Source organism: Lissotriton helveticus, chromosome 12 (genome assembly GCF_964261635.1).
Source record: "Lissotriton helveticus chromosome 12, aLisHel1.1, whole genome shotgun sequence".
Classification (NCBI taxonomy): domain Eukaryota; kingdom Metazoa; phylum Chordata; class Amphibia; order Caudata; family Salamandridae; genus Lissotriton; species Lissotriton helveticus.
Window position 1 is genome coordinate 681,579,607 of NC_136073.1, and position 26,098 is coordinate 681,605,704.

At 43.1% G+C, this 26,098-nt stretch overlaps 2 protein-coding genes across 6 annotated transcripts in view; one reads left to right on the forward strand and one right to left on the reverse strand.

The window, feature by feature from the left end:
* Positions 1 to 26,098, forward strand: part of LOC144799177 (C-type lectin domain family 18 member A-like) — a 901,971-nt gene that overhangs the window by 371,815 nt on the left and 504,058 nt on the right. For all 4 annotated transcript variants that reach the window (XM_078670425.1, XM_078670423.1, XM_078670422.1 and 1 more), the window contains one exon: positions 24,721 to 24,763. The gene's annotated coding sequence lies outside the window, so the exon portion shown is untranslated. The remainder of the gene's footprint in view (positions 1 to 24,720; positions 24,764 to 26,098) is intronic.
* Positions 1 to 26,098, reverse strand: part of LOC144799178 (fibulin-7-like) — a 231,877-nt gene that overhangs the window by 147,385 nt on the left and 58,394 nt on the right. For both annotated transcript variants that reach the window (XM_078670427.1, XM_078670428.1), the window contains exon 3: positions 18,789 to 18,995. In XM_078670427.1, coding sequence (XP_078526553.1) covers positions 18,789 to 18,995 — 207 coding nt within the window. The remainder of the gene's footprint in view (positions 1 to 18,788; positions 18,996 to 26,098) is intronic.

The following is a 26,098-nucleotide window of genomic DNA, read 5'->3' on the forward strand; positions in this document are numbered from 1 at the left end:
GATGGCGTCGTCCTGCATCGCTCTGCTTCCGAACTGCAGGCTCCGCACTCGCCCTATTCAGGAGGAACTAGACCTGCAATGGCGCCAAGTGTCAGGATCCTTCAACGATCTAGTGAGAGTCTCGTCTCGCATGAAAGACAGTCTCCTTTGGTGGAGAGAACCATCCAACCTAAACGAAGGAGTTTCCTTTCTGGCCCTTCCTCCGGATCTAACGCTGACCACAGATGCATCCATGGAGGGTTGGGGAGCTCATCTCCTAGACCTTTCAATCAAAGGGAAGTGGACACCGTCGCAACGAACATGGCATATCAACAGATTGGAGCTGCTGGCGATCTTCCTTGCTCTCAGATCTTTTCTGCCAGTAGTGCAAGGAGAGTCCGTGCTGGTTCAAACGGACAACACAACCAGCATGCACTACATGAACAAACAGGGCGGCACAAGATCTCAGCCCTTGTCTCGGCTAGCTCAGAAGATCTGGAACTGGGCTCTTCATCATCGAATCTCCCTGACGGCGGTCCATCTGCCGGGGGTTTCAAACATCCTAGCGGATTCGTTGAGCAGGTCCACATCGTCTACCCACGAGTGGGAGCTTCATCAACAAACTCTGGACATGGTGTTCCGCCGTTGGGGTCGTCCCCTGATGGACCTTTTTGCCACTCCACTGAATCGGAAGTGCCCCGCCTTTGCGAGCTGGCATCCTCATCCGGGGTCCAGCGGCAACGCCCTTCTCATGGACTGGAGCGGCCTGTTCGCCTATGCGTTTCCTCCCATACCATTGGTGCCGAGGACGTTGTGGAAGATGCGCAGGCAACCCTGCCACTTGATACTGATTGCACCTCGTTGGCCCAGACAGGCTTGGTTCTCGGAACTTCTTCTGTTGTCCCAATGCATGCCCATTCGTCTGCATCCACGTCCAGATCTTCTGTCCATGGACGAGGGCCAAGTCTGCCATCCAGACCCGACCACTCTTCAGTTATGGGCATGGAACCTGAATTCCTCGAATTCGCGAATTTAGAGATGCCCCAGGAATGCAGAGAGATTCTGGCTTCTGCTAGAGCTTCCTCAACTGTTCAAACGTACAAACTAAAGTGGAAACGGTTTTGCCATTGGTGCGCAGAAGCAAATGTCCACCCACTCACTTCTGCCCCAGAACAGCTGTTGCCCTTCTTTCTAAGCCTTGCTCAGTCTGGCCTCTCTCATGCCACCTTGAGGGTCTTTCTGGCAGCTATTTCACGTTTCAGACATGATGGCTCAACCTCTCTCTGCTCATCCAGAATTATCAGACAATTCTTTAAAGGTCTCTTCAGGAAGTTTCCTCCTATCAGACGCCCGCCTCCGACATGGCAGCTCAACGTGGTATTGTCACAGCTCATGAAGCCTCCGTTTGAGCCAATCCACAGAGCAGACAACAAGTTTCTTACCTGGAAGGTCGTTTTGCTTTTGGCCCTAACGTCTTCTCGCCGTGTCAGCGATCTTCATGCTTTCACAATCAAGCCTCCTTATTTGCAATTCAAACCAGATGGGGTGTCTCTTCGGACCAATCCCTCTTTTTTGCCAAAAGTGCCTACAGATTTCCATCTGAACGAACCTGTCTTCTTGAAGACTTTCTTTCCGAATCCACAGTCACCGGCAGAACAACGCCTTCATTCCTTAGACATCAGCCGTTGTCTAAAGTTTTACATTTCAAGAACTGCCCCCTTCCGCAAATCAGATCAGCTTTTTGTAGCATATGGAAGAATGCGAAGGGGACATTCAGTGACAAAACAGACACTTGCAAGATGGCTCTCAGCAGCCATATCCTACTGTCACCAACAAGCTGGCAAGCCTTTACAGGGTCCTGTAAAGGCACATTCGACGAGAGCGATGGCGTCCTCCACCGCCTTGTTTGCCGGAGTGCCTCTACACCAGATTTGCCGGGCGGCAACGTGGTCGAATAGGCACACCTTTACCAGACATTACTGTTTGGATTCCATCAACGAGGCGGATACCGCAGTGGGGCAAGCAGTGCTTCGCCATCTCTTTAAATAAGGTGAGCCTCTGTTCCCTCCTCCTTTCTCTTCTGTGATTGCTATATGCTTTTAAGCTATGTGTTTACTTCTTGTGAAGATGCTTGCAATCCCAGTGCTAAGGAGTTACTGCTATCTATTCTATTCAAGCATGTGAATCTATGAAAGACACCCCTAATACTGGAGAAGAACTATTGTTACTTACCTGTAAACAGGTGGTTCTCCAGTATTGGTGTCTTTCATAGATTCACATGCGACCCACCCTTCCTCCCCTCAGAGGCTCTCTTCTCCTCATACGCTATTATTACTAGTGCTACGAAAATCTGAGGGCTTGAGCTTCTGAGGAGAAGGTTCTAGAGGGTGCGTGAGCCTGATTGGCTGCAGTTTGGACCAACATAATGACACTGATATGTTACAAATGAGTTTTTTCTCTTATACTGTCTTCCTATGGAAGTTACCATTGTAGAGGTTTTTACAGTGTATTATCTCTATTATTATTATATGATATTATCATTTATGTTATATTAGCATTATTGCTATTTTTTTATATACCGTGGGACTCCCACTTCGACGACGGGGAATATTCAAGCATGTGAATCTATGAAAGACACCAATACTGGAGAACCACCTGTTTACAGGTAAGTAACAATAGTTCTTATCCAGTATTGGTATCTTTCATAGATTCACATGCACCAACCCTCCTCCCTGGCAGGACAGTTCTCTATTTGGGATATCTACTTCTCACTTGTGGTAAGAAAATCTGAGGAGAACTGCCACTGCTGGGAAGGTTCTAGAGGGTGCTAGCAGCTGATTGGTTGGAACTAATTTTCAGTTCTTTTCATACAATGAGGTAGATAGGCTACTAAGCTTTGGGCCTTTCGGGGCCTAGTGTCTTGTCAGCCTACTACAGTTTTTTCTACTAAGGCACTGCTTTTGTATATGTTATTACCGTGGGACTCCCGCCTCGGCGACGGAGAATGATTCAGGCATGTGAATCTTGAAAGATACCAATACTGGATAACTGTAGTTACAGGTAAGTAACTTGTTTTCTTACTTTTTTCAAAGTGCCATGTGGCACACATACATGCCCTTAGGGCATGTATGTGTGCGAGACATGCACATTTCAGGGGAGCAACGGTGTATCCTTTTGGCAGCCTTGAAATTGCGTGCACAATTAATTGCGCACGCAATTCCCATTCATTCCTATGGGCCTCTTGTCCCATAGGAATGAATGGGAAGCCATTCCTTATTTGCGGCTCGGAATTTGCGATTCGCTAATAAGAAATGCGTAGGGATAGCTATTTTAAATGCAAAACCTACCTACATAGTAGCGATTCGCAAAAAAATGCTATTAAGGACTCGCAAACCTGTTCTTTCATACATCTGGCCCTAAGCCTTTGTTGTCTTAAATACATAGCGTACATATCCTTGTTCTCTTATTTGACCTGCTGCCCCAGTCTTGCACAGTGTATACAATCCATACAAAGAGGGAGGGGGACTTTTCTGAGCCCGACCTAAGGACTCACCCATCCTCCTCCGTTCTTCCTACATTCAGTCGGATCTTCTGCATTCCAGAATCCATGCCGCTTTCAAGCATGATTGTCAAGTAGGGTGCTCGGCCTGCCTGTTGGTGCTTGGGGTGTGAGTGCGGTTGCTGCTCTCTTCCTACACAAAAACGTATATTAATTTTGTTTGTATGTGTGTGAGGGTGTGTGTGTGTGTACTAGTGAGTGTTTGCACGAGTGTGGGCATCTGCCTATGTGAACATGTGGACGCATGAGTGTGTGTGCATGATTGTGAATGTGTGCTTGCCAGCCTGTGTATGCACATGAGCGTGTGTGCATATGTGAGTATACACACATGATATCGTGTGTGTGCAGGATAGTGTGCAGGGTCGGACTGGCCTGTAAGGCAACCAGGCAATACCCGATGGGCTGGTCTGACAGGTCAGTATGTGGGTAGGCTTTTTTGAGTGCCGGTTTTATGGGCTGCTGGGGCGGTTTTAACTGCTGTTTTCCCTGATACATTGCCTGCAGCAAGATCTAATTCACACAGCCTTCTATACCATGCAGAACACTTACACATTGTGTTTTAAAAGTTCAAAACTGCTCCACTTTGCAAACATGCACCACTTTTCAGCTATCTAAATCACTAATGCGGTCCTCTTTTATTTTTGAGCTTGGGGTATTTTCTGTCCCAATCCGACACTGATACAGTGTGCTCATAAGTGTGTGCACAAGTGTATATGGACATGATATTGTGTACGTGTGTACGTGAGTGTTTGTGAACATAACTATGTGAGTGTTGTGGTATATAAATAAATAATACCGGATCTATTTTTGAATGAATAAATGAATAACAGATAGCTCAATAAATAAGAGTCAAGATTCGAGGTAGTAGGAGTTTTGCAGGTTTATTACAGCATAAAGGACAGGAACAGGACAACCTGCATAGGAATAGGATGGCAGGGCCCAGCAGCTGCTGGGGCTGGATCTGGGATGAGCGCGCTAACATTTAATAACAATACACGATCATATATACTAAAACAGTTGCATTACAATACATACGATAGGCGGAGCAGTGGGTGTGGTCAGTAACAGTCGCGAAAGATAAGGGTGAAAGTGGGTGTAACAGAGGCGTATACATAGACATGTGATGCAAACGTAACAGAATATGTCTTGAATGGGGCGGAAACCATGGAGGGGGCTACCTGAGGAGCCGGGACCTCTAACCTGATGGTGCGCGCAAACTGGCAATGACGTATTACTAGGAGAAGCTGGGGGCTTCGAACTCTGTGCTAGGAGCAGAGACTAAAGTCTGGAGAGTCAGGGCGACATGTACCTAAGCAGTATCTAGTATCTGATGTTTAGAGAACATGTTGATAGAATCCAAATGTTATTGGGATAAAGGCGAACAGACTCTAAGACTGGAGCATGCATTATTCTACATGTAGTGCGTGATGAAGAATATTAAATGATCATTAAATGCAGTATTTCTCTTACATGGAGACGTAAAGGCTAGACAATGACGGAAACTATTGATGCGATTCAGTAGCTTTAGGAATGCAGAGAAGGAGGACTGAACTGATAACTGGAATCATAACATACTCTTGGCAGACTCAGAGGCAGAGCCAGGCTGAGCCGGGCACTGCGAGGCAGGAAGTAAGTGAAGGGTCGAGGATACAGGTGGGGGCTGTATCGCTCCTCAGCGAGGCTTCAGGAGACAGGAGACAGGAGCTGAATCTGGTGTCCAGGCCCTTCTGAGGCCTAGAAACGGGGACTTTACAATGGAATAACGTGCACACTGAGAAACGTGGCAACGTAACTTTACATAGGCCTGATATTCGTAGTATTCACGAGAACTGGAAACTGACATACTAGATTTAGACACAACTGTAATTGCGTCTTTAATCGAACATAGGGAATGCATATGCATATTAATCATGCACAGATAACTTATGATGGAGGACGCGTAGGGACACAGAACATGGCAAAATTTACTTTTCCACATTCCCTCCTTGTCACTACGTTTCCATCAGGAAACATCAATATTCATGATACCATCTATCATTTCATACAGTATCATTTGCTCGTCTCGAATTATCCTGGAACGGGATCTAGAACGAGGCTTGGGACTAGGAATACATGATGTAGCACAAATGCCACAAATCGCAGGGCCACATTGTATACAGAGGCAGCAGCTGAATATGATCGCTACTGCAATACCTAGAAAGGACAAGACTTTCCATCCCCAGGCGGAAATTATATTCCAGAACCAACCGGACCATGTCCAGGTGCCTGGATCTTGGTGTAACAGATGGGCAATTTTATGGAGTCTGGTTATAGCTGAATAAACAGACGGCGCGTTATTTGGAATGAAAATGCAGCAACTAGATCCGATGACTCTACAGGCCCCGCCCCTATCGGCCAGTATGACGTCAAGGACGAGACGATTCTGTAAAACGACAAATCTCATAGCAGATTGCTCTTCGGTTAAGTTACCTAGAGCAGAGGCAGTCTCATTGACTACAGCTTCAAGGGTTCTGGTTAACCTACGGATTAGCTTACTATTCTGGATAGGTCCTATAAAGAAAAAGAAACCTCTGTTGAAATCTGTATACTGTTCTAGGGCAGTTTCAGTATAATCGACAATGGGGGACTCCCTTCTATGTCTAATGTGTACTAGATGTGTATTTCTATGATAATCAGATGGGGCTAGGAAAACTGGTGGCAGTAGGAAGGCAATGTAACAGGTTCCCTCCCAATCGAGGGGCAGACGAATATATGCAGTTTGACCACAAATAAAATAAGAATGGCGTGAAGCTTTGAAAATAGATTTCCCACTGTCACTATACTTGACAATAGTAGTACAATCGCTATGTCCTACATGTACGGAACCATTATTTCTAACACATAATTCGCCTTTGACTGGTAGTACTGAAATAGCAGGTAAGTCTGGAGTAGTATCAGACTGAACATTCAGGACCATGAAATTCGAAGAATAATTACCTAAATTGTACACTTCATTTTCTAGATCTAACCCGGTTCTGTGGGGAAGACCTTGCTTGTCTGGAAAACATGTACTGTTAAGAAAAGACATATCTGTTGAGGATGACGTTAACGTGGACCATGCTCCACACGAACCATTATGTGAAAATGGATAAGGAAAGAGTGGCAGAACTCCCTTCGGTGTCTGGAAAGGGGGGAGTCGACCACACACCCAACAATTAGTGGCATTGCTGGTCTGGTGTGAATAATGTAGCATGCGGATGAAAGAATTATTTCGCATAGCGAGGCGGTAAGAGAGTTCATGAGGAGGCAGATCACTAAACGTGTGTTCTACTGTAGCATTAGCAGACTTATTTTCATGAGAAACTGAAAAATACAGATAAAATGCATAACTGGTGCAGGAAATCATAATGCTGAGAAATAATATGAAACATAGAAAAACGATACATCGGATTGAGTTTTGACTAACTCTCTCACTATGGGGGTCTATTTTATACATGTCAGAAACAGTCTAACCGTTTCACCTAGGGGAGGACTTAGACAATCAAACTGGCTGACTTATTTTACTAGACCGGAGTTTCAACTTATACTCCTGTTGCGGAGTTTTCTCTAACGGGGAGGGTGCAGTATCATTGTTCTTTGCGGGACAGTCCTTGAAAATAGTACTTTGGCAATCCTTCAAATCCTGGGAAATGTTCTTTGAGACGGGTTTCAGTCCATAAAATTTCTTTACGTGCGAAAGGTGCACCCAGCCTTTGCGTCCCTCCAACTTCACGGCTGTACGGGTGGCGAGGAGGACCTGTCGGGGCTCCTTCCAGCGAGGCTCTAGCGGACTTGAGCGGTCGAAATTGCGAACCAGGACCATGGATCCTGGAACGATTTCATGCGGTGCCACCTCGGTATTGTCTGGAAATGCGGCGGCAACCTGTGAACGACAAGAGTTGAGGGCAGACATCAAGGAAGCTAGGTAATCTGTCAACATATTACTTGAAACATCGGTAATACTTCGGGGTCTGGGTGTACCCCACATGTTAGGGGGGCGGCCGAATACGACCTCATACGGGGACAGACCTGATCTGGAATGTGCGACCATGCGCATGTAGAACAGAGCAACTGGCAGAGCTACTAGCCAGTCTACACCTTTCTCTTGACAAACTTTTGCGATACGGATTTTCAAAGTCTGGTTATGTCTCTCTACGAGACCTGCTGCTTCAGGATGGCGTACACAATGGAACTTCCACTGGTACCCTAACAAAAGGGAAACATGTTTCATTAACTCTGAGGAGAATGGCTGGCCGTTATCAGAATATACGACCCTAGGGAGTCCATAACGGGGGAAGAACTCACGAACCAACTGCTTGGCAGTGGTCGCGGCTGTGTAATCTGGAACTGGATATGCTTCTGTCCACCTGGACAAAGCGCATACAACTACAAGGACATACTTGAAACCTCGACATCGCTCCATCTGAATATAATCCATCTGGAGGACTTCAAAAGGGTGGTCAGGAGGTTGGAATCCCCCTTGTTCCACCGGGACACTTTTACCTGGATTAAACTGACAACCTATCATACAGGTACGGACTTTCTGCTTGGCTGCAGCTCGTAAATGCTTGTTGAACCAAATATTCTGGATACTGTCTAACATAGCTTTTTCTCCTAAATGTGCTGGACTATGTGCGGTATTAATAATGACTTGAACCATAGAGTCGGGGAGAAACCATGTGGCTCTACCCTTCGTCACCCATCCCTGATCTGTCTGTACCCCTCCTTGTTCAGACCATTTCTTGATTTCATCGGGAGTAGCATGTAACTGGATATCTATGACATCTTGAGTAGGGTCTTTAACTGTCATACATGTAGTCGGATCTGGAGTGTGTGTCGGTGTCTTATTTACTGGAATGTCTGGAGTCTGTGCTGTAAGCTTGGCTGTGCGATCTGCTAGATCATTACCTTGGGAAATAATGTCAGTAACTTTCGTATGTGCTTTGCACTTCATGATAGCAATGGATGTCGGTAAATGTATTGCATCTAACAGAGCTTGAATAAGGAGACCATGCTGAATCTTGGTTCCATGAGAAGTCATGAAACCTCTCTCTTGCCAGAGCACTCCAAAGTCGTGTACGACTCCAAATGCGTAGCGTGAATCTGTGTAAACATTAACTTTCCGGTTCTTAGCGTGTATGCAGGCTTGAGTCAGAGCAACTAGCTCTGCTGCTTGAGCGGACATGGTGTCAATACGGTATGTCTCGATAACTTCAGTATCAGTAGTCACTGCATACGCGGCGACTAATTCTCCTGTACTTGTTCTCATACATGAACCATCCACATAAAGTGTCAGGTCGGGATCTGGTAACGGAATATCTGTCAGATCTTGTCTTGGCTTTGTCGTAATATTAACTACTTCCACACAGTCATGTGTGGCAGGGTTTGGATTAACTGACGGTAACAGTGTAGCAGGATTCAAAACGTTGCAGCGTCTGATTTCTATGTGTGGCTGAAACAGTGTCAATTCATAACCTGTTAAACGTGCAATTGTCAAGTGCTGAGTCTGTGTTCGGTTTAAAAGAACTTCCACGGAGTGTGGAACTTGTACTGTCAGGGAGTGTCCTAATACTATGGAATCACTTTGTCTGATAGCTAGTGCTGTGGCTGCAACTGACTTGAGGCACGCAGGCAGAGCCTGGGCTACAGGATCTAATGTGCTCGAAAAATAAGCACAGTGCTTGTATTGTCCTGCTTGATCTTGTATGAGGACAGATAATGCTGTACCTTCGCGTTCAGTGACGAAAAGTGTAAAAGGCTTACTGTAGTTTGGTGTAGCTAGAACTGGAGCTTGACATAGGGTTTTCTTTAACTCATTGAAACTGAGTGTATGTTCAGATGTCCAAGGGAGGACAGTCGATACGGCTGCCTCCTGTGTCGTTAACTGTATCAGTGGCTTGGCTAGAAATGCATACTGAGGAATCCATTGTCTGCAATAAGAAGTGAGGCCGATAAAAGCACGTACCTCCTTCTGGGTCTTGGGCTGAGGAAGACTCGCTATTAATTGGATACGGTCAGGTGTCAACTGCCTACCCCTCTTGGACAGTAAGTGTCCCAAGTAGACCACTTGCTGGACACAGAATTGAAGCTTCGAAGGGGACACCTTGTGTCCCATCTCGGCTAGGAAATACAAGACTGTAAGGGATGCTCGCTCGCAAGCACGTTCAGAACGGGCTGTGATCAGTAGATCATCGACATACTGGAGCAGGGCAGTGTCAGTTGGCATGTGAATGTTGTCTAGTTGTCTCTTAAGTGCTTGACTGTAAATACTAGGACTTTCTGTGAAACCTTGAGGAGCTCGTGTGAACATATAGCTCCTTCCATTTAAACAAAATCCGAAAAGAAACTGGCTGTCTGGATGAATGGGAACACTGAAAAACGCGTTCTTGAGGTCAATTACAGTAAAGAACGTGGCTTCGGAATCGATGGCTGTCAATAGGGAAGAGATGTCTGGGACAACTGGGTACTGAGGAGCGATACATTTATTAAGCTCTCGTAGGTCAATCACTAATCGATATACTGGGGGTGCATTTGGATCAGTACGTTTCATGACTGGAATGATCGGAGAATTGCATACATTGGAGTCAGTTTCTACAACCACTCCTTGAGCGATGAGCTCGTCAATAATTTTGGATAAGGCTGCTACAGCCTCAGGTGGCAATCTGTACTGTCTGATTCGTGGTAACACTACACCTGGCTTGAGAGTCACACGATGGGGTGTGATTTGCATATAACCAACATCAGTTGGACCTTGCGCCCATAGATGCTGCGGAACATTAGACAATCTGGGATCAAAATCTCGTAATACATAGTGACCCTTGAAGTCACGTAGGAACAATCGTATTCCCTCTGGGGAACAGCATATAACTGCACCTAATTCTTTCAGTGTTTTAATGCCTAACAGATTTTCTGGACATGACTTAGTAAGTAACAGATCAGTAGTGCGGGACAATGGACCTACTTCTAGAGTAACTGGCTTTGATATCTCATTTACGATAGGTTTTCCTGAAAATCCAAGGGAAACATTTCTTGAGCCTGAGAGCGGAGCCCCTGGAACTTCGGCGTGGCTAATTGTGGTCCTACTTGCCCCTGTATCAATCAAAAACTTTCTGTCTTTCCCTAATACTTGACTGTGAACATAGGGACCTTCTTGATCTACAGGTATCTCGATGAGAGGCAAGCCTACCTCCCTCTCTAGGCTGTTTCATGAATACTGCTGGTACTCTGGATACTCAGACTGTGCATACTGGTACATCTGCTGTGTAACATGCTGTGTTGCAGCGATAGGCTGCGGAGCTGTAACTGTCTGTGGTGCATTCTGTGTCTGAGGAATCTGTGAAACTTGTTCTTGTCTAGGCGGACGTGGTCTTTCTTTAGTCTTACCGGTAGCTATGTTGTGTTTCAGAACTGCACACTCGTTTATAAAATGACCTGGCTGTTTACAATAATTGCAGTTTCCTTTAACGGGAGCTGCAGGATGACTGGCTTGATTCGGACCCCTCTTCTGACTGTCTTGTGGAACGGATTGTGCAACTAGTACTTTCATTTTCGTGTCTTTCATACGCTTTCTCTCGTGTTCTTGTTCTTCCCTGATTCTATTCTGGTGGTATTGGAGCATCTGTAACATCTGGGACGGGGTATTAGCTTGCCAGGTACTTTCGACTTTCAAAACTCGATTTTTAATTTGTGGGCTTGAATTCTCGACTAATTTAGTAACAAAAAGATGAGGGTATGACTCACTACTTGTCTTGAGGCCACTGTTGATGCTAAAACATTTCTCGAATCTGGAATAATAATCACTAATATCTTCGTCTTGTTTCTGTTTACAGGCTGAGATTGCATCCCAGTCTTCCTTTCTCGTTGTTAACAATCTGGGTAAAACTTGAATCAATAATTCAGGTAATTCTTTACATTTCGCTCCAAGACCGGTACCTGGTACTCGTGCCTTATCTTCAGCTTCTAGAACTGCCCAATCGATCTTTTTCTCTCCCACCTCCCATTCTTTTTCCTTGAGCTTTTCATACACCCCTGCGGGCAACAGAACCTTTAACATTTTAATTATATCTGGATACGTGTATTCTCCCATACGAAGCATGTCTTTTAATTCTCGATGGAACCCTGCTGGATCTTTATCATGACAGGGGATTAATTTTTTCATCTCTAGGAGTTCCATCTTTGTAATCGGAGTGTAAACAAACACTCGTTCTAGTTCGCCACCCGTTCCTCTAACTGGGTGGACTTCTCGTAACGGATTCTGTCTCTCCATGTAAAATGGTTTACTTTCTGGGGGTGAGGCATGAACAAAATGCGGGTTCAAAAACGTTCTATATTTGTGGCGCTGTTCTAGAATGACACTAATTAAATCGGTACCTAAACCTTTCCATCTATACTGGAGTAACTCGTTCAGGACATCGTGTAACGGACCTGGATCAGAATGTTGACCCTCATACAATGTAATGAGGTGCTGGATCATATACATACCCGCCAGTCGTTGCTCGGCTGGGGGCATTTTCAGAAACATTTGTGCCACTATTTCGTCTGGAAAAGTGGTAGAATCAGTAGTCCATCGGACTGCTGATCGGGCTAGTTCTTGTTCATGCATAGTACTTAACTCACTGTAACCGATTCGTGATTTCAGAATGTGATCGGTAGCTTGAAACACTTGTTCTAGAGAACCTTGTTCTGGTGCTGAATGATGAAAAATTGACTTGTGTTCTAGGCGTAAATGGCGATCTGGAAATCTAGATTTTCCTACATACGCTATTCTGTCGGGATTCTCGTCCTCTACCTCTTCAGTATCAGAGTTACTTTCTTTCTCGCTTACTTGTGCTGCTTTACGTTGTTCGTGTATCCTTATTATTTCTTTACGAATCTTCTTATACATACTCTCTATAGCACCGATAGTCTTGTGCTTACCCTCGGCTATATTATCACTCCACTTTGTCAGGGTTCTCATTTCGGCTTGATCTTTGGTCGGATAATCTTGTTCTCGTATTAGACAATTAATCAAAAACTTTAATAGCATGAGCTGGACTTCAGCTTTTCTTTGACACATGACATCACTAATACTTTCTGGATCATTCCCTGTACGGATGAAACGATATATTCTGTCTAGATCTTCTTTCATATCTGGTAGGGTGACTAGATACTCGGTCACCTTTCTTACGCGTAATGAATATAAAACCATACTATCCTCGCCTGGGACTGGATCATAGCCACATTCGGTAAGGGCTTTTCTTATTTCTGCAACAGACTGATACCTGGGCGTACGCTGTGACGCTTGTGCATGTAATTCGGCTGACGTTAAACGCTTGTGTGGCGGCGGGGTTTGAGGAGGACCTCCTCCTGCGGCCCCTAAACTAGAATCGTCGACTGATCCTCTTCGTACTAGTGTGGCAGGAAATTGAAATGCGGGCTGAACTGGTATGGCGGGCTGGACCGGGGGGACCGTAGCAGGTACTGCAAGGGGTACCCCGGTGTCTGGAGGAACGGGAAGTGCCTGATTTACAGGGACTGGCGGAGCGCGAACAGGATTTGCATATTCTGGGACTGTGTCGTCCAAATAGGACGAAATAAAAATATCAGCTGCGGTCGGTTTGTGACGTAGCTTGGTCGGAACTAATGGTGGCGGGAAATTACTGGATGCCTCTGGGGTCGCTTTTGGCAGGCCCTCGGCAAGAAGAGGATACATACCCTTAATAAGAGCATGCCTCTGTCTGTCTGACTGTTCGGTTTTAACTCGTTCACCAATCTCGATTAATTCCCTTTCTTGGGCTCGTTCCAAGGATTCTCTACTTAATTCTGACTTTCTGATTTCTTTTTCGGTTCTTTTATGAGATTCTTTGCGCCATAACTCGATGGCATCTTTCTGTGACTGTCTGGCTTTCTTTTTCCATAATGCTTCTTCTACTCGCATGATGCACTCGGCATCCCATGTACCCGATACGGGCCATCTATACTTTTCTTCTAACTGTTTGGTATACTCTACCCATAAATCTAGATATAATATGGCACTTATGCCATGCTTCTGATACATAAAATGACCTGGACTGTCCCTAGGCGGAACTGGAACTGCTGCTTCCAGCAGACCCTTTCTAGTTCTTAACTGACGTAACTTAGAAAACAAGGGCATGACTGGACTGTAATCTAGACACAATACAATACACAATGAACACGATACTTATTCCCCATTCATACCACGACATTAAAATACATGAAGAACATTTAAAATAACAGTTCGAACAGAATACTACCTGGAATACGGAACACAGAATACATGAATTTTCTCGGGAACAGAACTGACTGGAACAGAAACTAGATGCACTGCTGAAACAGTACGAAACTTACCGGTCTCATACAGAGACACGTCAGGACCCGCATCCACCGAAGTGGACACTTCGTTTGTGGGTCTGTGTACCACCAACCCACGGACCAGAGTCGATTAGATTGACCCTGTCTAGATACTACCCCAGTAATGGTACTCACCGGGCAGTAAGAACGGAAGGCCTCAGACTGGACTGGACTGCTTCGACGTCGGACGGACGAACTTCGGACTTCTGTTACGGGTGGGCCTCCGGATACCTCGGACCTTGGACTCTCGGCTTGGGCTCTGGTCGGGACTCGCCGCGTTCCTCCACCGTCTCGTCTGGATGCTGGACCGCCTCCTCCGTCTCCTCCGTGGGCCTGAGGGATACTTGAAGCAGAAATATCTGCCGGTGCGCAGAAGAGTTCCGTCACGACTGCAGAGGGTCAGGGGGTCGGCGTGGCTTCACCGACGCGTGGGGAAAGGGCAAGTCCCTGTTCGGGCGCCATTATGTGGTATATAAATAAATAATACCGGATCTATTTTTGAATGAATAAATGAATAACAGATAGCTCAATAAATAAGAGTCAAGATTCGAGGTAGTAGGAGTTTTGCAGGTTTATTACAGCATAAAGGACAGGAACAGGACAACCTGCATAGGAATAGGATGGCAGGGCCCAGCAGCTGCTGGGGCTGGATCTGGGATGAGCGCGCTAACATTTAATAACAATACACGATCATATATACTAAAACAGTTGCATTACAATACATACGATAGGCGGAGCAGTGGGTGTGGTCAGTAACAGTCGCGAAAGATAAGGGTGAAAGTGGGTGTAACAGAGGCGTATACATAGACATGTGATGCAAACGTAACAGAATATGTCTTGAATGGGGCGGAAACCATGGAGGGGGCTACCTGAGGAGCCGGGACCTCTAACCTGATGGTGCGCGCAAACTGGCAATGACGTATTACTAGGAGAAGCTGGGGGCTTCGAACTCTGTGCTAGGAGCAGAGACTAAAGTCTGGAGAGTCAGGGCGACATGTACCTAAGCAGTATCTAGTATCTGATGTTTAGAGAACATGTTGATAGAATCCAAATGTTATTGGGATAAAGGCGAACAGACTCTAAGACTGGAGCATGCATTATTCTACATGTAGTGCGTGATGAAGAATATTAAATGATCATTAAATGCAGTATTTCTCTTACATGGAGACGTAAAGGCTAGACAATGACGGAAACTATTGATGCGATTCAGTAGCTTTAGGAATGCAGAGAAGGAGGACTGAACTGATAACTGGAATCATAACATACTCTTGGCAGACTCAGAGGCAGAGCCAGGCTGAGCCGGGCACTGCGAGGCAGGAAGTAAGTGAAGGGTCGAGGATACAGGTGGGGGCTGTATCGCTCCTCAGCGAGGCTTCAGGAGACAGGAGACAGGAGCTGAATCTGGTGTCCAGGCCCTTCTGAGGCCTAGAAACGGGGACTTTACAATGGAATAACGTGCACACTGAGAAACGTGGCAACGTAACTTTACATAGGCCTGATATTCGTAGTATTCACGAGAACTGGAAACTGACATACTAGATTTAGACACAACTGTAATTGCGTCTTTAATCGAACATAGGGAATGCATATGCATATTAATCATGCACAGATAACTTATGATGGAGGACGCGTAGGGACACAGAACATGGCAAAATTTACTTTTCCACAGTGTAGAAATCTGTTTTTGAATCTCAGTAGCTTCACGCAGCCTTTCAAGCTGCCGAGGTCATTAAAATGAGTACCACTGAGTTGGGGTAAATGTGTACCTTACAATTACATGATTTATGTTTGCAAAGAATGTGTGCATGTGACAGTCAGTGCACATGAGTGTGCGCACATGTGCATCTGTGCACATGATTGTGCTTATGTCTGTACCAGCGTGTGTATGTGCACCTGAGTGTGAGCAGAAATCTGTGTTCCAATCTCAGCAGCTTCAATCAGCCTCTAATCCTTCTGAGGTAAAACAAAAAAAGGGTTCTGTTAAGTTGGGTTACCATAATCATTCTTTTAATCAGTGCCAGGAGAGCGTCAGAGGTTGAGGTGTGCTTTTGCAAACTCATATTATGCGAGTGTGCAAAGAGCGTCTGCATGTGAATGGTGCTGCACATGAGACTGTGTGCGCACGTATGTGTGAGTGCATGAGTTGGTCACAATGTTTGGTGCAGCACCCAGAAGTTCAAAATTGAGTGCATTAGCAAAACCAATCAATCAATCAATCAATCAGCGAATTTGTAAAGCGCGCTACTCACCCGTAAGGGTCTCAAGGCGCGGGGGGGGGGGGGGGTCCGCTACTGCTCGAAGAGCCAGGTCTTGAGCTGTTTCCTGAACGAAACAGCTCCATGAGTTTTGTAAGTCATGGATGGCTTCTCCAATTAGGGATCTAGGTACATTAGCATCTGTAGGTCTGTGTGCATGTCATTTATAGTATGGAGCAATGGGATGGGCAATTCATATAAAAATACTATGGCATGGCTCCTTGTGAGTTACGGAGGCATGGAATGGAATCCTTCCCAAGAGGGCTACTTGTCTTACTGTGGGGACCGAAGCATCTGCAATCGGAGGCACCAAGTGAAGATTCAAGGGAAACCTGCCCATTGGACCTCACAGCCTGGGGACTGCAGATGCTGCCTGAGTTTCCTCTCCAGCATCAAAAATAGAAACTTTGGTTATTATTTCACGTTTAGTAGATGAAAGATGTTAACCAAAAATAGAGGATGTCCAATCTGTCCTTTTTAGGTGTATGCAAATCTACATTTAAAGTGTTTACATTTGTACATACCGTAAATAGGGTGGATGGGACATCAGTCACATTTTGGCAGATATCCCTCATCCCCAAACTATAAATAGTCCCCTTTGTTCTTCCCATTCCCCCAAATACATTCCTATACTAAGCCACAATCTCCTTTCCTACCCCCAGCATTCTTGGCATCAAGGTTAGGTATTGAGATCTTCCCCATGAAGGGCTTTGAGGTTATGGAAGGACACAAAGGTGTTTTTAATGACTTTGAAAGTGTAGAGAATACAACACTGGGGACTCTCAAGTCTTGGGCACAACATTTATGATTCATTTCTAGTCAGTACATGTTCTCCTGTTTTGAAAGCCAGTGAACTTATTCAGCAGGGTGCCATAAACCCTTACCGTCCCACACACAAAATAATTGTTCCTTCATGGTCACTGGTTCCCAAAATATCAAACTCTGAAGTCTCAACTACATTGCCACTAGCAGCAACTGGGACTCCGAGGGGAATATATTTTGACCAAAACCAGACATATTCAAAATATGAATTGGTGAATATCCCAGTACTGCGAATAGCCTCTTTCAAGCTACTGGCCTTGATTTCCAACTGGTATAAGATGCATAATGAAAGTCAACATACCATATACCTTGCATACACTTTCCAAAGGAAAGGGTCATGTTACCTATTGATCACCTACTGACCACAGGAGTGGGAGGATTAACCTTTCACTGGTTTCTATATTTTATGTCATACCGACTTCAATCAGAATGTCTTGACATTGCTGCTTCTTAGTGGTGGAGGTACCGTGTGGAGTCCTTCAAGGATATGTCCTAGCCCATCCTGTTCCACCTGTACATATAACCCCTGAGGGTCTCATTCACTCTCTCGGATTCTACCCCTAACTTAGGCCAACAAATCTGTTTAAGTTTGATGCAAATGCTTGTAATCCATTAGAGAGCTTAGAGAGTGGCTGTTGCGTATCCAGTGATGTTGCTTTGAAACTGATCACAAAAGAGATTCTCTTAATTGGAGGCAATTCCATTTGCTGGTCAGTGTACTTGTGCCTATCAATCTTTTTCCGGTGTCTAAGGTAAAGAATCTGGTCATCTGGCTTGACCAGTATCCTTGTTACCTCATATCTAGAAGAGCTAGGTTGAGCATTTTCCCAACTTAAAATGCTGAAGAAGACATTTCTTTACATTCTTCCAGATAAACATAAACAAGTGGTCGTGGTGTGTTCTCTTCTACCCAGATTAATGTAATAGTCATTACTTTGGTTTGCCACAGTTTCAGCAACTTTGAAATATGGCCATGGCCATGTTTTTTAAGCTCGCTGCAACTTTTTATTGGACACCAGTTAAACAGACAATCCAATTCAATGTGCCTTTCACAACAAGCCTTCCACAAAACTAGACCTATATTATTATCATGCAAAATGACTCAATCCATGGCAAGCAGACCTCCATGATCTGACTTTCTGCTCTTCTGGAAGTCCTATTTCAATTGTTACAGAACTGGATTTAAGACCTCTGTGTGTTGGGACCCAAAATCTGGAAAAACCTCCTCTTAAAACATCGGGACTTCACCAATTCAAGGGTTATCTCAAGGCCCACGTTTTTTAGCTGTCCTTCCTGAAGTGATCTCTCTTGCTCTAGTTCCTAGCACCAGAATGCTTTAGTGAATGTGAACTCAACAAATAAATATTCACTCAGCCATGCAGTGCCCTCTCCACTCTACCCTGTCCATTCTACCCACTCCTGACTCATTCTTGCATTCACTCACCTATTCGAATAACCAAACACGCAATCTCACTAATCAACGAATAACTACTTTACTAACACAAAAAAGCCAGACCATTGGATGTGGAAATGCCTGTCTCAGGATTTTTCAACCATGGCTTCTGTGGCAGACTTTCACATAGGGAGATAGTTTTTCACTGACCTGTACAGATGCAAAAATCTCCTGGTTTACTGTGTGAAATACAAGTAAACACCTTTTCTTTTATTATCTTTCCCCATATAACTTGATAGCTCTAAACGTGGCATACAGAAAGCCTTGCCCAAGTGAAAAGGTAGAGATGAATTCCCATCTAATGCTATTCACTAATTCCCCACTTACCACCGCCGCCCCAAACTCTCCTTACCACGGGAACGTGTTGTGGGTGTAGTAGATACTAAAGTCTTGCAGTGGGGTTGCTGCCCGCTCCAGGTGCGGTTGCTTTGGCATGTTCTGGACTCTGACCCGATTAGCTGGTATCCTGGGTCACACAGGAAGTGGACATCATGTCCTACAACAGCCTTCCTGCCCAGCTTCTTCCCGTTCACAGGTGCTGCTAGCGCAGGGCAGCTGTCTGATCCAGAGAAAGAGAAAGAGACCAGGTGAAGACCATGGTTCACAGTTTCAAAAACAGTAACATTGCCAGATGATTCAAACACTACTCACCAATTCATCCTCACTGGAAAAATCTGCATCACCCTCTCAAACATCATTCACAGTTGGTGACTTCAATGGGCCAACCTCCTAAACATCTGACATCATCCTCCGTAAACAGACAACAGTTTTGAGAGATACCTGATTGTAAATGTTTATGATTTTCCTTTTAAACTGATTAAAAGTGCTGAACCATACACTTTGAGTACAAAAGTGTCAGTAACTTGCAACAATGTAGAGCAGTAGACTTTGAAAGTGGATGTCAAAAGAAATGTCTGTTGTCACATGTTGCACTAACAATTTCCTCAACATGGACGATTCAGCTGGACACACACCCCCAATGCCATAGGTAGCATGATAAATTTTACATTCTAACTTTGTGTGACATTGTGCATGCTTTGGGTGCATGGAGCAAGTCTTGTTAGCTGTCCACTACAGATAGCTGTAGCTGTCTAATGTTGAAAGACATATTGTGTACAATACCAGTCCTTTGAGTGGTCTTTGGGTGAGCCTATGGCTTACCACTGGTTTACTTTTGGGTCTCTCTCATTCGCTTGCTTCTTGTTCTATGGCTGTCTCTGCGTAAGTTTGTCTTTCCCTAGAGCATAGCTGTGTTGCAGTGTCTCTGATTGGATGGGTTGTAACCTTCCACTGTTTATATTCAGGGAACATCTTTCTTTTTATTTCAGCACTCCATCATATTGCTTGTTTTTCTTGCTCTCGCAGATGGTTGCTGTTTCCCCTCACTCATTCATGCCCCCTGTGCTGACGGCTGTTTGACAGTTGCATGTTTATCCAGTGACACCAAGGCTGTAGGCGAAGTCTGTGCCCATGCCTGTGTGGGAGTTGTTGACGCTGTGCATGCTCAGTCGTTCTTGACGCTGTGCATGCTCAGTTGTTCTCACCTCCCGGTTGTGGCTACAGCTGCAGCGTTACCTCATTTGTGTCCCTGGGAGACCAATTCATAGTACCCGTATGTCCTGGTGAGAGGCTGCTGTTAACACCCATGGGGGGAGTGGGCATAGGCAGGCGTTTTGGCTGCCTTGGGCCTCTGGAGGACTGCTGAGCTAGGTGGCTTGATGTTCAGGCAAGCCGGGTGCTGTGGTGGTGTTGCAGAGGAGGTGGGTGCTTGAGCAGGGTATCTGTCTCTGGAGAGGATTGTACTGTCAACTGCCCACATGAATGGCAGTGAAACTGAAATTAAGACCATATTATTGGGGTAGAGGTATTTCAGAGTCAAAGTAGTATGCATAAATTGACATTGTATGCCTTTCCAGGGAAGAAGGAATTGCCTTTCCTGGGGGAGAACGAAATTTTTACAGCAAGAGCAATCCTCCCAAAGAGAGTAGTGACTTATCTTGCCTGTTAAAGAAGTTGATCACTTGTATTTTCACCTTTCTTTTTTACTTCCAGACTCAAAGAGAAGTATAATGTATCTGCTATGTAAGAGAACTGAACTAAGGCAATATTAAGTTTAAAAATGAAAACATAAAAGTCCTTGATAAGCCTAATGTGAGCAGGAAGTTAGTAAAGCCTCTATGTCCTAAAAGAATAGAGACGATAAAAACCAAAACAAGAAATTACGAGAACAAGAGGGTGGTGTCTCAGTTAATAAGGAAGATATAGGCTTGTTAAAACATCAGTGGTACCTCAATTAGAGGCTTCGGTTTCACCTTCTACTATCACAAACAAGGGGGAACTCGGTAAGCCAATGGCATCTGGGTAAGTAACATATTATTAAAAAAAAGCGATGCCTTAGGTCTAATTAAACCAATCTATTTATGAAAGAGCAATATAAATTATCTCCTCCTAAATGAAACTAATCATATTCACGAAACAAATTCTACCTCATTTATATACCTCCATACCCAATCCCGAACATAACACAAATTTCTGACTGGTACTTTATTTTTTGTCAATTAGAAAATTTTACCACAAGGGTTTGTTGATTTACAAACCAATATTTAGATACAATGACAAACCAAACATATATATATACACACATTACTTTGTACACATATATATATATATATATATATATACACATATATTAACTTTTTTGTATCTTTTTCAAGTATGTTAGCCCAAATTTTTTGAAAAAGAGGATGCTATATACATGTACGGCTAAGCATTCCTGTAAAACAAGATCTAACCAGAAATCAAAAGAGCAAGGAAGGTCTATATTGTTTCAACCTATCTTCTTATTATACTCTTTTTAAATATATATTTTCACAACGTAAGATTTTTTAAACTGGTGTCTTCTCGTGGGTTTCACCTTCAGCTCCCTCACTTGTCACTTCAATCAAATAAAGTTTGTTGACCATTACCTTAAACCTCTAAGTGAGAGGGAACCACCTTCTTTGCATCTTCCTAATATGGAAAGAGGTGGTAGTATTGGGAACAGTGAAACTGTACAATTAGGAACTGATTAATTAGTAACCCCGGAGACAGTATCATCTGACTTGTTTATTGACTGTGATTTGTATCCCTTAGAGCTGTGGCATTCATCTTCACCGCAAATTGGAATTGAAACCCACAACTTAAGTGATATGAGTAGAGAATTTATTTTTAGAACGGAATCCTGGGAAAGAAATACAGAAATAGGAGTGGGTGAAAGAAGTCTGGGAAAGACCCATAGTTATCAGGAAAGGAAGGTCAAGATTAGTCCACCTCTCATAACGTTTCTGCCACCTCCTCATCTTTAAATCTAGACATTTTGCTTATAATACAAAAAATGCACAGTATTTTCGAAGCAGTGGTCCTGAATAATGATGCAATACAATTCCAAATTAATTTTTTTAATTGTATTGTGATAGAATTGAGAGCAATAAATAGCTGCATGCCAGCATTAGTATGGAAATGAAGCACCACAAAGTAATGGGAAAAAATAAAGAATTTCAGAGGGTGTGGGGAAATAATCAGTATATATTCCATACAAACCATTGCTAGTAAAAAGATGATGAGATTTTGTCTTCTATAAGAAAGGATGTACAAGTAAATATGGTACTTCTAGAAAAGCAAATGGGGGGTTGAGTCCTCCAATTAAGACCATAGGTTTTTGAGGGAAAATAGGGAAAGGGATCTATGCTATAACAAGTTCAGGGAAATGGTTAATAAAAAGGATGGAATAGTAAATAAAATAAAGATAGAAACATCATATGATGTGATGATTATTCCTTCGCAAGAGAAGGACACCTCTTTTAAAATAAGTAAGAATTAACAAAAGAAAAAGAAAGAAGTTGCTGCCCAAAGGAAAATTTGTTACTGCTAAACAGCTAAGAAATATGGAATAAGATTTCCATGAGAATGAGACTCCTTATGATTGTGATGTAAAAAGGAGTGTAAAAAAAGAAATATTTGGATCTTCTTAGCCAAGGCATAGGAGTGAAACGAAAAGGGTAAAAGGAGAAGTAAAAAGCCTATGCGTATATGCTGATTTATGTAGAATAGGTAAAAGGAAACTAATGTACAAAGCCATTTAGCATTTTTTAAAGGGCCAAATCCCAATTTGGGTCCGTTAAGAATGTACAAAGGCCCGAAATCGGTTGCAGTTTGCAATTTCTACCCGTTAGAAATCACAAACTGCAACCACGATTTAGGAATTGCAAAAAGGGATTACCCATATGCGATTTCCTCAAGCACAAAGCATTTCCTAAATTCAAATTGGGCATATAGGAAATGCTATTACCATTGACTTGGAGTCGATGGTAACCGCGTGCAAAATTAAAACATGCATTTAAAAATGTGATATTTAATGTGGCATGAAGCCCACAAATTCCCCCAGGGCATATGTGCATTTACATGTGCACCTCCAATTTCGGGGTGCCTCAGGGGGGCCTTCAGGCCAGAGGCACCCTTAGGTTTGGATTTCCTAAATTGTGATTTCCTATTAGGAAAACGCACTTTAGGAAATGCAAAATCATTCATACTTATAGGCCTTCAGGCACATAGGAAAAAATGGTTTACGATTTCCTAATAGCGATTCCTATTCTGTAGGAATCGCTATTAGAGAAACACAGGGTATGTACATATTAATTTGTATTTCCTAAATATCATTTTCTTCAGAATCACTATTTAGGAAATGCAAAAAGGAACCTTCGTACATCTGTCCCCAAGACCACTCAATAGGCCAAGATTATTTCAAATCTTTGATAAATGTGCCTTCTTATTTCTAATCTATTCCAACGACTTGAACCATAAGTTTTTATTCACACCTTGTCAAGGACGTGATTTTGAAAGTAGAAGAGTAATGCATTGAAAACGGAGTATGGATAATTGACAACATAAGTACAGAAAAGGAAATAAAAATCTATTTTTAAAATAACCATGCAGCATTATCTACGAGACAAATTTGGCAGCATGTGATTGAGTAACAGGTAAACCCAAAGAAAGAAAAGTAGATTAGGGGGATACCAGCAGTGTATAAAATACAAAAGTAATTGTCATGAAACCTTAAGCTGTGAATAGGATAAGACATTTTGTTTAAGTGATGTGGATTAGGATAGGAGTTCCTTAAACAACCTGAGATCTGTAAATTGGAATATGCACGAATTTAAAAGACTACAAAATACGAAGTGCATTGATAAATATTAATTCTATTTATCTAGTAATAGATAACATGATAAAATAATACAATATAATCTGCTCTCAAGACACATGGATATGGGGGGGGGGGGGTAATATCCCAGTATTCATGTATTCAAAAAAGCTTCCGTGAATCTGGTTGGCCGACCCTAAGTTCAACTTAAGTTGTGAATTATGTATCACGTTGGGAGACAAAATGTGATTAGATCCAAATCATTCAATGTTTCTTACAATACTCGACTACGTGTATAATAAGAAACAGTTAGATGCTTTGAAGTGGACTTGAAGAATCTAATCTATCAATCATTCAAAAGCTTGGTTATCTTATTGGGAAATTTAATGCAAAATTATATCCCAAAAAAGAAGATGGTTGTCAGGGATAAATTATGTCTGCGTACAGTGCTTAATTTGAACCACTGGTTACTGGTGGAGCCCACTGACACTTTTTTGGAAACCGGCCCATATTTTTCCACATTAGACATTTACAGAGAGCAAGGGGGAAAAACACACAAAGTAAAAGGTGGAAAGATGAAGGAAGAGAACGACAGAAAACCCCTCATAAAGAGAGAAAGCCGAAACCTGTAACAGTGAGATAAAGGGCAAGGAGTGTCTGGTAGAGAATTAAAGTGACATGACGTGGATTCAAGACAACGCAACCTTGGTATTTGAATTCAAAAGCACCTACCACAGGTTTCTGAGCAGAGCTTTAGACGCTGGCACTCATTCTTTTACAAATTTAGCACTGTTTGTTTATGAAAGTTGATCTCCTCAGCTGCACAATGACGAAATTTGATAGAGACTTGACTGTGGTGTTAAACAATTTAGGATTTGTATGTCTGAATGGCTGTTTTACAGATCAAATCCCTGCTTCCAAAACCTTTAAGTAAGGAATGCCAAAATGCCTAATTGATTATGTGTATCTTCCATTCTGGTATTTTGGATTAATAAAGGGGTTTGTTTAGTTTACAAAAACAGCGTGGAAGCAACCACTTCCCAATAAGTGTACAACTTTGTTTTTGCTTGGTGATAATGAACGGCAAAACATACTTTTCCCATTACAGGTTGAATACTCAAAGAATAGTTACCCGCCTTGGTGAAGAACAGGTAAGGCTTCTGCCCAATTTCAGTTGAAAAGTTCCTTTGACAGTATAGCGGAAGTCTCAGCTGACCTACATGCTTGGTATAACAAAACTGTACAGTGTTCTGAAATGTTTGAATGTAGAGATTGGGAAGAGAATGCACACAGAAAAAGGCAAGTGGAACCGGAAAGGCCCAGGATGGTTTAATATTCATTGTTTGCATTAAAAAGTAAACTAAGGAAGTTAAAAAAGGGGAAAAATGAGGTTGGGAGCAGCAATATAGAAGAAGAAATTATAAGGATTAGCCTTCAATATAAATCCTTCATTAATCAGAAACGAGAGTATTTTAAGGATAAATGGGAAACAATGGTGTCTGTACTGAGGGTCAGTTCAGTCCAGTACCGGAAATGGACTCAGTAAAGTAAATGTTATGTTCCCAGAAGATCAGTGGGTAAATTATTTGAAAATCATTAGAGAAATGCATAGAGGAAAGTGGACCTGAGTCATAATAAAAACGATCTTGTGGATTTACCCTCAGTTCTATCGAGTACTCGTGTATTGTCACCGTATGGGAGGAAGACTGTGCCCTCTCTACCTTTTATATGCTGATGCCCTGGTAATCATAGATGTGACACAAATAGGGTTAGAAAAGAAATTGGATGCTTCTCTAATTGTTATGAGAAAAAGAAATTAACAATAAATATGGAAAAAGCCAAAGGTATAGTTTTTGGTTGTGAAAATCGAAAGTACCAATGGTTCTTAGACAAAACAAGGAGAGAGGAAGTGTCAACTTACAGATATTTCAGAATGCCCTTATGTATGATTTGGATTGGAAGATGCATTTAGATGTAGTAAAAAACATGTTTACCAAGCATAGAAGTGCTACAGAAGTTCAATAGGGATTATGAAGCCTCCCCCTTGGTGCCAATTTTAGCTGCGTTTAGAGAAATCCTTGAAACAAAATATCTATATGGTACTGAAATAATATATGTTTCAAAATTGGAATTAATTGGGGGCGGGCAGTGTTTAAAAGTGTATCACCTATGATACAAGCAATGATGATGGAAACAAGACTGGTTTACTGGTATTTTGTATTGCTAAAGTTGATGCTAACATTTTGGAATAGATCACTAGCATCCAGAGAAGACAAAATCACCTTTTACTGTAAAAATTAACCTTTGAGTGGTGAGCTTTGGTGGGCTGCGAATCTAAGAGGGAAGACAAAAAGAATAGCTGATCTATCTTTAGACTCTCCCACCTTGGATGCTCTGGTGAAAGTTTCCCGATCAGACTTAAATATGAAAAAACAATGATGTCCCGGGAATATGTTTTGAAATATTTCCAAACAAAGATTGTAGTA